The 14823-nt window shown below is 35.3% G+C and overlaps 1 protein-coding gene across 3 annotated transcripts in view; it reads right to left on the reverse strand.

The window, feature by feature from the left end:
• Nucleotides 1-14823, reverse strand: part of ntrk3a (neurotrophic tyrosine kinase, receptor, type 3a) — a 189968-nt gene that overhangs the window by 35602 nt on the left and 139543 nt on the right. For all 3 annotated transcript variants that reach the window (XM_079603551.1, XM_079603552.1, XM_079603553.1), the window contains exon 12: nucleotides 10150-10338. In XM_079603551.1, the coding sequence (XP_079459677.1) occupies nucleotides 10150-10338 (189 nt within the window). The remainder of the gene's footprint in view (nucleotides 1-10149; nucleotides 10339-14823) is intronic.

The following is a 14823-nucleotide window of genomic DNA, read 5'->3' on the forward strand; positions in this document are numbered from 1 at the left end:
ATTGTACGAAAAGAAAAGAAAAAGATGACTTTTTCATAACAGCATCTTTTGTGTTCCACAGAAGAAAAGGTCGTGCAGGTTTGGAAAGACATAAACAAGAGAAAATAACACAATTTTAATATTAATGTCCATTGTTCCTCAAGACATGTAAACTAATTATTATTTATTTTTTTAAATTAAATCCATATTACATTTATTTTAGTAGAGAATTCCCTTTCAAGTTTTTCCTTACATAAGCTTTTCTCAAATGAACATCTCGATTTCATGCAATCAAAAGGCTTTTTCTAAATATACGATCATGTTAAAAAAATTGTGTACTGTTTATTAAAATAATGGGTTGACATCTTACCCCACTACCAACTATATTTTATGCAATTAAAACTCATACAAATTTATACTCAATAATATTTGAATACTCAAATATTCATTTTTATTTAAAAACAAACAAAGCATCTTTGCAATTGATGTCACTGGATGTTGTAACTTTGGCACCACTTTGACTTTACGTACAAACATAAGACTTTTCCATTTTAGTCGATTATTTTTTAATAATAATTAAGGGAAATCACATAAATCACAAATTTGCAGGGGTCTTAAGATGAAAGACACTGGGCTGAAGTCCCCGTTAAGAAGGTCTCGAATTGCCTTTGAAGTAACATTACCGAACTAAACTAAATTCAACATTCATCATGTTTGACAAACACAACTGCAGCCAACTGGATCCAGAACTGAGAACGTCATTACTGATGCAACTTAACACATCTGAAAGCCTCAAACTCTCCCAGTCTGCGTAAACATTTCATGCTATGACGACTGAGGCCCCGAATGGAAGAGATTAAGACATAGATGGATGAGAGGAAGGGGGCATGACATCTGGAGATGGGGTAGAGCGCTCGGATTCAAGTCAATCTTTTGATATTGATTGCATCTGGGGCAAATTCATTTCCAGCACATGATCTGAGAGCAGAGAGCGGCGATTGCTCGCCGGTGGGATATGGGAGGGTGCGAGGAGGTACCGTCCTATCAATTACCCTGAAGTGTGTGGCTTTTAAACATCAGGATGCTGCCTTAGATGGCCCTAATCATGGTATCCTTTCCTTTGATGATTTGGCATTTGGCTCTGGATGGGATGTTGTTATGGGTTCCTGGCTCCAAGAGAAGAGCGTGAGGGAAGGGATGAAGGGAGGCACACAACGGAGGGAGGGAAGGAGGAAGATGAAAAGTGAGAGAGAGTGCAGGCGGGGAGGACCGTGATGACCTCATCCAGAGGACCGAGCGACTCGAGTCTCATTCAGATATGGCTATAAAAAGATCTCATCTGTCATAGTTTGTCTGATCATTAAGCGATTTAAAACTCAGCTGCCTTCGATATCTCCTGCCAGCCCTCAGGACCAAGAGCTTTCTGACAGGTGGTGAAGACGCCAAAGATTAAACAGCATTTTGCTCGACAGCAAAAGTTTAATAAACACATTGTGGGCTCTGTGGAGAACAAATAGGTGTCTTTTGGTTATCACAGATTAGCTGTGTTTGAGCAACGCTAGGGATGCGGTGCAAATTGGTTTCTGACTCTGAGGGCTTCCCGTTTTCAGGTGATGCATAGATCTTAAAATGACCAATCCCAAAAAAAACTTGCACGATACAAGCGCAGAAAACTAATAAGTAATTGATTAATTAAATGATTACATAATATCACAAACAATCGCATATATCAATACTAGCTTAAAAAATGTCTTTGAAAGTCAATATATTTTATTTTCATTTCCATCGAGTTCTGAATTTTTATTTAAATTCCTCTCACAGTAAGAACATTACTTCATGAAATATACATATATTAAGTCAGGGGGCATGGGCATAACAAAGAAATATTAAAATAGTAAATAAAAAAATTAAAGATAAGGAATAGCCATTTAAATTATACACACAGATGAAGAAGCAAATAGTGACCAAATCTCCGCAAACTTAAGTCCGACACACACACACACACACACACACACACACACACACACACACACACACACACACACACACACACACACACACACACACACACACACACACACACACACACACACACACACACACACACACACACACACACACACACACACGCACGCACGCACGCACGCACGCACGCACGCACACACGCACGCACACACGCACGCACGCACACACACCTCGAAAAATTATTTCATTTATTTCAGTAATTCTGTTTTATATTCTAATTTTGAATTTGGGGTTTTCATAAGCTGTAAGGCATAATCATCAAAATTACAACAAATAAAGGCTTGAAATATCTCACTTTGCATGTAATGAGTCTATATAATATATTAGTTTCACCTTTTAAGTTGAATTACTGAAATAAATGAACTTTTGCACAATATTACATATATAATTACATATAATTATGTGCATACTTAAAATATGTAGAATACATTTAAGCTATACTAAACTGTAAACAATGAAAAATAAAAATATAAACCAAATAAAAATGATGTTTACACTTACATAAGTTGCAAGACTTCAGATACAAAATCCTCTAAGTGCGTCTGACATTTTTCTGACATTTGTTTTTTAAATTGGCATATTTATGTTTTTAATTTTATGTGTCATTTTGGAAAATAAGGTATTTCAATAACTGACTAATAAACTTTTCTTTGCCATTAAAGTGAAATTACTCAACCTAAACATAAGAGCCTGATAAAAATGCTAATTTAAAAGAAAAATGTCAGACAGACAAATTAAAATGTACAATTTTATAGATTTGTGCATCTAACACTCTAATGCATAGTCCACTTGCATTAGTCCTAAATGCATCCATCAGCGCATAAATGCAAATATCGGATTCCATCTGGATGACTCAGGCCTGCCATAACTACAGTACTGTCATTTAAAACAGCCCAGGGAAGCAGTTAAAAAGATAAAAACTTGAGGCCTCTCCAAACATCACGCAAAATGATTACCCTTGACTCAAGCAAAAGAGCCTAGCGCGCTGGAAATCTGTTCCTTCAATGCTCGCATTCCATCATTCCTGCAGCACTGTGCTCTCCCATTACCAAACAGGCTCTCCGTTAATGTCCTGCAAGAAATCTAAAGCTATCATCTAATACAAACTGACAGATGATAAAAATACAGATTCATTAAAACGCCAGCAGCGGAGCGCCAGGAGGCAGAGCCAGGGCTGAAGGAATAATAGGACCTCGGGCAGATATGTATCTGTCATTAGGCCAGCAGAACAGTCCAGTGTCTCACCCCCTTCAACGCTCCCTAATAAGGATTAATTTCCTGCGGTGGTTACACCTGCAGCTAATGGGACAAGGCCGACCACAAGGTGCGCACCATCAGCACGCTTATTGTCAGCCAAAGCTCCCCATGGTTCACCGGAGAAGGTCATCAGTCTTTCAGACGGGTTTGATTCTTTCAAGAGGGGAACGTCAGAGAGGAAAATATTAATAAAGTGCTGTGATTTAAAAATCATTTGATATGCATGGGGTTTTTAGAGAGCCCAGTTAACTCGTGTCAAGTATCGATGTGCTAAAAGGAAAGGTTGTGATATGGCAGTAAGCATAATGTGATTTACTTAAGCAGGACATTTAACAAGATCAACACCCATTTTAACCAACCAATCAGATTTTAGGACTAGGTTTAGGGTTTATACTGTAGATACTGTTCAAAAGTTTGGGGTCGGTAAGATTTCTTCTCTTATGCTCACCAAGGCTTTATTTGATAAAAAAATATATAGTAAAAACAGCAATATTGAAATATTATTAACATTTAACTGTTTTTTATTTGTAATAAACTGCACAACATAAAAATGTGTACAATAGATAACAAATGTAATGTGTTCCTGTGAAGGGAAAGCTGAAATTTTAGCAGCTTTCAGTGTCACATGATCCTTCAGAAATCATTCTAATATGTTGATTTTGTGATAAAGAAATATTTCATAGTATTAGTAATGTTCAAAAAAGTTGCGCTCATTAATATTTTTATGGAAACGTGATGTTTTTTTATGATTCTTTGATGAATAGAACGTTCAAAAGAATAGCATTTATTTGAAATATGAATCTTTTTATTATATTGTCTATGTCCTTCATCCATGCTGAACAAAAGTATTAATTTCTTTCTTCTTCTTTTTTTAAGTACTGACACCAAGCTTTTGGAATGGTAGTGTATATACAGATATATTGAAATATTATTATTATTTATTGGCTTTCAATATGGATAAAACAGTTGAAACTCTCTTCAAAATATGTTCTTAAACAGGCATCCACCGTAAAGACATCATAAAAGTTAAATCTACAGCTATATCCTGATTCACCATGCTCAAGGAATAAGAACGTATTCATCTCCATAAACAGCATTTGTTGCATCCTCAGAGCTGTTATTGAATCTATTGCTATGGCGCATCATGCTATTTCTACTGTAACAACACAGGATTGCTTCCAAGATAGACACTATACTTTGTCCTGCATGTTTTATAATTCTATAAAGGTAAACCTCTTCCTCTGGATGTGAACAAGCCCAAGGTTTATCATTCTTTTTTGTGTCTGGAGCACAAAAGCTGTGAAAATAAGGACATATCTTTCAGTGCATTGTGTTTGTATTGAAGTTGCTTGAAGTAAATAAGTTTCTAAAAGGCCCCCAAGAGTGCCGTTATACTCCGGCACTTTGGCAATTTCAGACTGAAATGGTTTCTTTCGAAACTTTCTGAACTTCTTTAATGGAAACAAGTGGAAGAAATAGTTTCTGGTATATCTCACTTATGTCACTTTGGTAGAAACATCACACTGGTACTGGATTAACACAGTTTTGCACTTGCTGACCGAGGTCAACACTTAACTGGGTGTTGCGTGAAATTTTTTGACTAAATGGTTGGAGATAAATGTCTATGCTTGAGGGCTTTCTTCTGGGCTGACAGGGCTGAAATATGCATCCCAGTAAAATGAGATGGAACGCAATTGGGGCATGAATTTTATAGGTAATTCTGGCTGTTCTTACACGCAGATCCAAGTGATTGCATGGGGAAATTACAAAATGGCTCCTGTTGAGCAACTGAGCTCTACTTTTTGGTTTTTAGTTTTACTTAAAAACACAATTACTTGATATGGAAGCAAAACCAGTTGGGAAACCAATGGTGGGGGGATTTACTGCAAAAAAAATTAAATAAGCAAAGTCAGTCTACACAAAATTAGTCCACACAGAACTTCGCTTTGAACCTCTCTGCACCAAACCGACAGCAGCAAAGGGTCTGTAACTCTTTATAGCACTCTTCTTCTCTTATCTTGCCAGGAAACAGAAGAGAAAGATCATCATATTTAATGCTGTTTGAAAGAAAGGTGCTCTGTCAAAACAGATAAGGCTGTTCTTTTCTCTTTTCTTGGTTTCAGACAATAAAAGCAATCCTTAAATCATAAGAAAGATTAAAAAAAGAAGAATGAAAAACGTATATCCTTTAGACCTTGAATGTTCCATCCCATGTAACAAAAAATTTACTTTTAATGTATTTTAAATGTTACCATGTACAAAAATGATGGATGGCTGGACGGACGGACGGATGTTTCATTGCTCCACATGTATATCAATGCTTTCAGTAGAGATCTTTGTGCCTTGTGCCAAAAAACTGCTGCTAGCTAATGTATGGACTATATTTTTCAGTACTCGAAGTTTGTATTTTCAAATGTGCTGTGGAATTCTGTGGGGTCCTTTAATGGGTAATTGGGGTGGAATGAGTTCGCTGCTAAAATGCCAGAAGGTTCCGGGTTGAAGTCTAGAGAGAGATGATTACAGGGAAGAGGCTTGGGTAATTGACGGCCATTGAACAAAGGGATCACTGCTTCCACAGAGTTTGGCCAACATTGCTACAGGCCTTGCATTTAGCCAGCCTGTAATAATGGAGCTGTGTGTCTTTGTCCGTACTGTAGCCAATATATCTATCTCAATACTGTTATAGCCCTGTTGACCTGACAAGTAGTCAAATGGTTTAACCTAGAGCAGAATTTAGTCTGGCAGTGCAAGGTAGCCTACTTTGTATGAAAACATTTGTGGATCTTCCTCTGAATTACTTAAGTTAAAGTTTAAGTTAAATATAAGCGTAATAATACTAATATAACAACTTTCCGATGACACTTTTGTCTACACGACACGTTTTTTTTCATAAAACTTTTGATGCGCTTGGGCTGTTCATATACACGACAACGGTGTTTTAAGGGGGCTGAAAACACACTTTTGAAAACGATGGAATTTGTGAAAACGGTGGTGTCATGCGCATGCATATAACGTGTTCGGTCTTAGGCGTGTAGTGTTTCTTTACAAAAGTGAGATCGCCAACTGCTGGTCTGGAAGATGAATACAGCATTTTTAGTCACTTAATTGTTACATTTTTTAAAGGTGTAGCTTAATGTCGGACAAAAGACTTTCATTAATAATGACTCATGCTTGCATTAAGTCAGTTTTTCTATTCTCAGTTCCGGCTCATTTCAACCCCTTTGCGTGTGAATGAAGAGGTTTTGGAAATAAAAAATAATAATAAAGAAAAATAATAGTATGCTATTAATCTATTACATTTCACATTCTCAAAACCCTTGCTGTAGTGTAAACACCCACAAACACAAGCCTGGCAGATTATAAATCAGTCATTTTGCCATTAAAGATTCATGCAGTTCATAAAGCATAACTCTGGGTGTTTATATATACATATGTTTTTCCACACTTAATATGATTTTTCTGGCTTACTGGGTTAGCCTGTGCATCGAATGGAGTATCTTTCAAGAGGGGTTTAGAGAAACAGCGCCACTCATTATTTTGAGAAGCATCTGCTAGTCGAGGTACAGACTGCAGAAGGATCTATTTCCTCTTCTGCTCGATGATCTCCTGTAGCTGCGTTTGAACTTGAAATCTTTTGGTTATCAGCCCAGCTTCTTCACCACTACGCCACCACAACAAAACATTCAGAAGAGGGAATGAATCTAATTAAATTAAACATTTCATGGTCTACCAACTAAGCTGCACTGGCTCCAAAGTCACCATCCACAGCTAGTCATGCCTCATTCCCTCCACGTCCTCCACTCTCAAAGTACAAAATGACAAATCAAGCAGCTTTACAACCCATCCATGTGCTTCTCAATAGCCACCAGGCACTGTTTGATTGTGTATCAGCTTCATGGAGCAGCGGATATTGGCTTTGTTTGCCTACGGCTTTGTCGTTTTTCATCTGGGTCCCTTTTTTTCCAGTTGGTATCTGAGTTCACTGAAATGTGTACAATTAGGATCCCCGGAAAGACTAATAAACTGACAAATTGCCAGTGCTCAAAGTAGAATGAATATACAAAATGAAAGAAATAAATCTATCCATTTTCTAATCCGCTTGTTCCATGTTAAAAACAAAAAATCAACACCAGAAATGTAAAAAAAAAAAAAGTTAAAAATGTAAAATATATACATACATATATATATGTATGAAGACTTCAGATGCAAAAGCCTCTAAGTGCCCTCTGAAATTTTCTTCTAGAATGATCATTTTTATCAAGCTTGTATGTTTATGTTCAGTTATTTCACTTTAATGCAATGAAAATTATATATATATATATATGCGAAAAGTATCCGCAATAAGGTTTACCCAGATTGAAAAAAAAATCATAGAGACTGAAAGATTCAGGATTCGGACACGACATTGACACCTTATGCAATCAGCTGTGTTGTTATTGCTTTGGCTTAGATGAATTAAATTAATCTTCTTGGTCGCCTCCAGGTGCTTCAAAAGCGATATCCTGCATGAGTTGCATTTCTCTGCCCACAAACAAATCTAATTTATTTGATTATTAGGCAACAAAGCAGCACAATATGACTGATGATATTCCATTGCTTTTTGGGGTTCAAAACAGGCTGGAGAATCAGAATTACATCTTTAGAGGCCTGTGAAATTAAGCTGATTTAACAAAGCTTGCTTAGTTCGGGATTGTCTCCACATTGGAGATAGAACGGGCAAATCAGAGGCACACAGTGCCCGGAAACACAAGGTAGCGCCATTTCCCTCCCCCATGCACGCCACTGAGAATCCAATTTTGGCTTGATTTGGAAGTCATGGAACCGTTCATAGGAAGTACAGAGAGAATAGAAAGGAGAGAAAGGATGCATTGAGGGAATACAGTCTGCCAGCTCCGGAATAATGTAAAATCCTAAAGACAGATAATTCACAGATTAGTCCGGATCAAGGCCGTGTGGAAGAGAAAACCCATCAGCGCCCCAAAAGGACTAGTGTGAATCCTTTTCTCAGGTGGAAATCAGAAGGTTTGCCAATTGTGCAAGATATTAAAATTACCATATGAATATGGAGACTTTCTCATTCTGGTTAAAGCAGATTAAAATCTATTCGGGAAACTAATCATCAAAGTTCACAGCAAAAAGGCTACAGAGTTGTTTTTATTTAAAAAATATTTACATGAAATACAAATATTTTAAAAATGTATAATCTTATAGATAACTATCATTTATAAGATTTAGAAAATCTAAAAAATGTTTAATGAGCATTACATAGTTCAAAATACTCAAAACATTCACGTCCTTTATGTGGCTGAAACCCCTTTGAGAGCGCACACAAATTCTTCTTAAATGTGAAGTTATCGACTCAATTTCACACCCTCGTTTCCTACATTTTCTTTCTCAAGCATATGCTTTTGTCTAAAATTCAATCTGTGAGGCACATGAGGGAATTTGCAGCCAACCTAAATTTAAACCCGAGTTCAATTTACTCTGGATATATGACAGTACAGTAGGTGCACTAAACTATGATGAGTCTTGCTAAGATTTACACACTCCCTGAGCACACTAAAAAATTTAGGCAAGGACAGAAACACCACAAATCACAGTCAATGTCGGTGTCACTCACTGTAATAAGCACGCTTTCATAAGCTTAAAAAATGGCAGCAGTCTTCAGGCTTTAATTGAATCAGTTCTGTTTGGAATGGTACTCAAGGGGGCAATGAAGAGCTCGGGAATGTCTAACACCTTCTGTGTGGAACAAAGTCGGATCACGAAAAATGTCTGTTGGTATGCAGCAGGAATGGGAATCGTGATTATGCAGTGAAAAATTGTGTGTTCAAATGTTAAAAACAGAAATGGCAACATTACATTGATCCATGATTGAATTGATTCATTATTCAATGATTCATCAATTTACTGATTGACCAATTAATTGATTCACTGATTCTTTCAGCATAAAGGCCAGTTTACACCAAGAACATTAACTATAATGATAAAGATAATTATATTGTTTGAAAAGTCATCACAACGATAATGACACAATAACACTGGAATTCAAAATAGTTCCAGCTGATGAAGGATAAAAACAATGACAACCAATCAGAATCCATCTGACTTTAAAGAGACCAGACATTTAAATCAGCAGATGACAAAACTTCAGCGTGTGCTTATGATCAACAGAAAGCTAAACGTTGGTGTGGGCGCTAATATTGTTATCATGGTAACACTTTACAATAAGGTTCATTAGTTAACTATCTTAGTTAGCATGAACTAAGAATGAACAATATGTTTTCAGCATTTATTCATCTTAGTTACTATCAATTTCAACATTTACTAATACGTTATTCAAATCAAAGGTTGTATTTGTTAGCATTAGTTAATGCACTGTGAACTAACATTAACAAACAATGAACAGCTGTATTTTTATTAACTAATATTAACAAAGATAAATAAATACTGTAACAAATGTATTGCTCATTGTTAGTTCATGTTATTTAATACATTAACTAATGAAATCTTATAGTAAAGTGTCACCGTTATTATTATAGTTGTAAACGGTATGAACAGAACTTAACAGAACATAGTAACAATTCTTGTTTAAATGGAAGTCAAACATGACAAAATGAATGACTTGCGGGTCAGTAAGTGAATCTGAATAATTCAGTAACCGGTAATTCAGTTTGATTCGAACTGGCTCACAAGACTCATTTGTTTGGGAATCAAACTACACAGCTTGTACTGTATGTTTCATGCAATAATGCACACTCAAGAAACAGAACTGCAAAAAAACTAAATCAAAATCATTATAAAAAACAAAAAAACAAACAAAAATTTGGTCAATTTGGTACTCACAAGTACTCACAAAAAATACATTGGTGTCCATTTGGTACTCACAAGTGGTGGGCTTGTTGCAGTTGTGTAAGTGCCGGAAATACTGAGGGTTCTCGATCACGGGGATACGGGTCATACCGATCACCACAGCGTCTGGCCCAGCGTCCAGGGTACACGGGGTTATGATGCCGTGATTGACGTGATGGAGGGGGCTGGCGGAGTCTTCCTCACCGCTGATCACAGCCACGGGTCCTGCAGAGAGAAAAAGAGAGCCATCACACAAAATGACATTGGTTGCTTAATGGAAAATGAATGCAGCGTAATACGTCTGAGAGGGAAAAGCGGGCAGGCTCATTTGTCAGAATAAACGTTATCTCTTAGAGCTGCGACTGGCCTCTGAGCTCTTCTCTGTCATTTGGTCACACATTAACCGCCTCGGCCAGATTCAACCCCAGTAGCCTCAGATGCCGTGGCCCCGGGCCACGATAAATACTGACTCCCCAAGTTTCCCAAAGTCCCATCATCGGCTCATTTAGTGGCGTCAACAAAAATACGCCCACATTCAGTTTTGGGCCTCCAAGCTGGCAATAAATAAATGACAGGCCTAGACAATAAAGAAGGGCTGACGGGTGCCAATATGAGAGAGTTTCAGAACAGCTGACTAAACCAGCACTTTCCCAATACACCGTGTCCTAACTACACGCGACGCGACGCCGCCACAAGCGATAAAAGGCATCTTTTCCAGAGTTTTTGTCCTAACCAAACCTAACCTAACCTGGCTAGAACAACAAACACAAAGTGTGGCAATGATAATCTCAGGTACTGTTTATGTGCTTTATTTAATGTTAAGCATGTAATGTAATGTTGAATATCATTTAGTGCTCCCAGCTTTGTAGCTGTAAAAGCAACAATGGATAATTCACCTCAGATCAAATTAAACAAAGATTGTTTTTGTAACTTAGTAGCTTCTATATTTTTAATAATGTTTAAATGGTGTAATATTTGTGAGTTTGATTATGTAGCTTACTTATCCATTTTCTTGCTATTGCCGTCAAGATGACTCTCTGCAGCTGTGCACTTGCCGCGAGACTCCGCCCACACGCTGTTCTGATTGGCTGTGGGTTTTGATTGATTTATTTGTCGCTGGAATCTTATCGCATTGCGTCCGGTTAGGACACAGTGATAGGGTCATTGCTGCATTTATGTTATACATTTTTGCATAATTTCTTCCATCATTGTTCCTGATAAATAAAATAAAATACAATACAATACATTATATAAACATTCATTATTTAATGTGTAAATACAAACAATGTTGTATATCTTTAAATTTGTATTTAAGTTGTTGTATAAATATTTAATATAGCAGACTGTTGAGTTCTGAATAAGTGAGCTAACATTTGAATGCTTTGAATGTTCGACAACATGATATATTGTGAGAACAGAAACACTCGTCATTCAAAGCTTTTTCTAAGAGAGTTTCAGGGTCGGACTGAAGATTCACAGGGCTATTTAGTTCATAAGGTCAGACATCTTGACACAAGGCCAGTGAACTGGATATAGACAGAAAGAGGCAGTTATTATTATTAACTGATATTTGAGTAGTTCATGGCACTCAAAGATAGCTTAGTGTTACAAATAAGCATAGCTGCGCCAGTGTTAGACACACAAAGACTCATAAGAAAATTCGTATGAAAAAACATGTAGAATATGCATTGGAATTGTTTTTCCCCTCAGGGATTTTTCCCCTCCTTTGGAAGGTATCATGACAGGAAGACAGTCGGTAAAGTAAGCCACACTAAAAGAAAAACAAGTAAACAAATATATAAACGAGCTGAATATTTTAAAATATATCTACCAAATGCTTCACTAATTTAAATGACTCTTTTATTAGGAAGCATACAAGTCGTCATTAAGGTTTCATTTGGAATTTAGTTGAACTGCAAAATGAAAAAGACGTTTATCTGATCTTATTCTGCTCTTTGTGAACTTCAATCAGAAATCCAAATGTAATGAGCAGCCGCAATCGCATTTCTGGCTATAAATTGAGATCATTTTGAGACAATAACAGTGGTCTGCTGTGACATATTTAAGTGGAAATCTTGGGGAAATGTCTTAATTAGTTTTAGCCTTTAAGACAGGAGGAGACGCTCGGTGTCAAATGACCCCTGCAGCTAATTGGGTCATTAAAATACTTTTCTTTTCTTTAATTGGAAAGTCTAAAAGCCCCAAAAGAACCATTCAAATAATTGTTGTAAATACCAAAAGTCTTGGGAAAGTGAAAAAAATAACAAGATTACTCCTGTTCTACCCTGCTAATAGTCATATGGTCATTACTATTATTAATAATATCATTATTATTCAATGGTTCAAGTCATCCATTCATTTTATCCTCAAAATTAATAGATGTTTTTCATTAGCTCAGTTTTTGCTTCTACGTGCATTAGTAATATTACACATTAAGCCTAAAACTAAAAGCGCTCCTTAAAATTCCTCCTTGGTTTCTCCAGGTTATACTTAGAGATGCGCAAGGTCAAACGCAGCTGTTAATGCGCTTCAAAATAAATACATAAAGCATATCAAATGGCACTTTGAAAATCCTATTATACAGCTGGCACGGTGAATTGAAGATCGCACTCACTCGCTGTTGCCTTTTGGCATTTTGAGTTAGAAACTCCATCAATAAAGTGCTGGAAACAATTTAGGTGGCCGAACAGAAAATGGGTAGCTTCCTCCTCTTGTCATCATCTCTATTGACCTAGACAACTGTGTTTTATCTATACGTTTCCATTTATTTTAAAGGACATCCTTCTCTGTCTGACAAAAAGACAAAAAAATGAATTATTATCCTCACTTTATTTCAAAAGGATACATTTTCAGAAACTATAAAAATAACACAAATACATATAAGAAATAAGCGCATGTATTATCAAGCTGCTTAAAGTGTACTTTGAGCTTTCTGCTGTGGCGGAGCACTACATAAAATGCTTAAAAAAAAACACATTTCAGTGATGAATTACGTTTTTATTCCTTCTTCCCGTACAATGAAAGCCTCAAGGCCAATATTATTTAGTGCCTACAAGGAGACATTATTTGATCTGTTCTTCTATTTATGCATCGGAATAAAAAAAGTCAGTTTAATAAGATTGTGAGATGGGTGGAAGAGCAAAACCAGCAAAACCTCCATAAAGACAGTTTCTGTGGGGTGGGAGGGGCTAGAATTTAACTGGAAGTGCCTAAAATTAGATTGCTAAAGACGGCTGTGAGGATAATATTCAAGAAATAATGATACATTTTGGTGTGTTCCTCAAACCTATTAAATGCAGAAGAGAGTGCCCATTTCCATTTATATTCATTATATGGAAAAGAGCAGCCTGGGCATTCTCCTAAACATTTATTTTTGTGCTTCACAAAAAAAAAATAAAAAAAATACAGGTTTGAAACGACATGAGAAAATAACGACTTTTTATTTATGGATGAAAACACTTGTAAAACATTGTGAATACTTGCAGCCATGTGTAAAAAAAAGAAGCTTGGTTTCCCTTGTTTTTAAAACGCAGATGATGTGCTCCCCCTTTCTGGGCTGATTATCATACAGAATTCCACTTACAAGAAGTTCTCACACAGTTGTTAATTAGTGCTGGAAATAACTGCGGTAATCCTGCATGAGGACATGCATTACACATGCAAACTCGCACACAAATTATCCCCTTGCTGTATGTAGCACAGCAACTTCACACAATTTGTGCCATATGAGTGACAGTACTGCATGATAGACGTGTGCATTGTAACCCAGAATTACATTGAACTCACTTTTTGTCATCGCAATGATTTTTCCGAAGTATGATAATAGTGGAGCTGTCAATCACATCTAAATGAGGCAGGAGGGACTCATCAAAACGGAGCGGTTTCTGGAACGTATGGAACCATCCTAACCACAAATAACTGATTTAAAACCAAATTGAAATTATAATATAATATTATAATATAATATTATATATATATATATATATATATATATATATATATATATATATATATATATATATATATATATATATATACAGAATATATATTATAACAATAATGTAATAATAATAATAATGTATCTAATAATAATAATACAAATAGGCCTAATATTATGTTAATAATAATACAATAGTCCTATTTTTATTATTATTATTATTATTTTTATTATTGAATATATGCACTGACATTTTATACTGTATATGATAATAATTTAATACAATATTATTATTAAATTATTAATAATTCAATTACAATTTTAATTCATTATCTTATATTTTATTATACAATAATTATTTTATTAATTTTATTTAATACATTTTGTATTAATATTATATTAATGCTAATTGTAATAAATTAATAATAATAATGTATTCCAAATGTATTGTAATATTATATAATAATAATTATGTAATATTATTTTATATAATACATATACACTAACATATATTATTCCAAATTATTATTATAATTATATATATATATATATATATATATATATATATATATATATATATATATATAATATAATATAATATTTTTATTTTTTATTTATTTTATTTATGTAGCTTAATTTCTTAATTTTCGAACTATGACAAAGTGTAAAATGTTACTTTATATTTATAATTTTTTTTTTTTTTAAATGATAAACCCAATCAACAACCCAAACGAACCAAAAGCGAAAGGGTTCTGAGCAGAATTATAGTTTGC

This window comes from Phoxinus phoxinus, assembly GCF_949152265.1.
Source record: "Phoxinus phoxinus genome assembly, chromosome: 25".
NCBI classification, from domain to species: domain Eukaryota; kingdom Metazoa; phylum Chordata; class Actinopteri; order Cypriniformes; family Leuciscidae; genus Phoxinus; species Phoxinus phoxinus.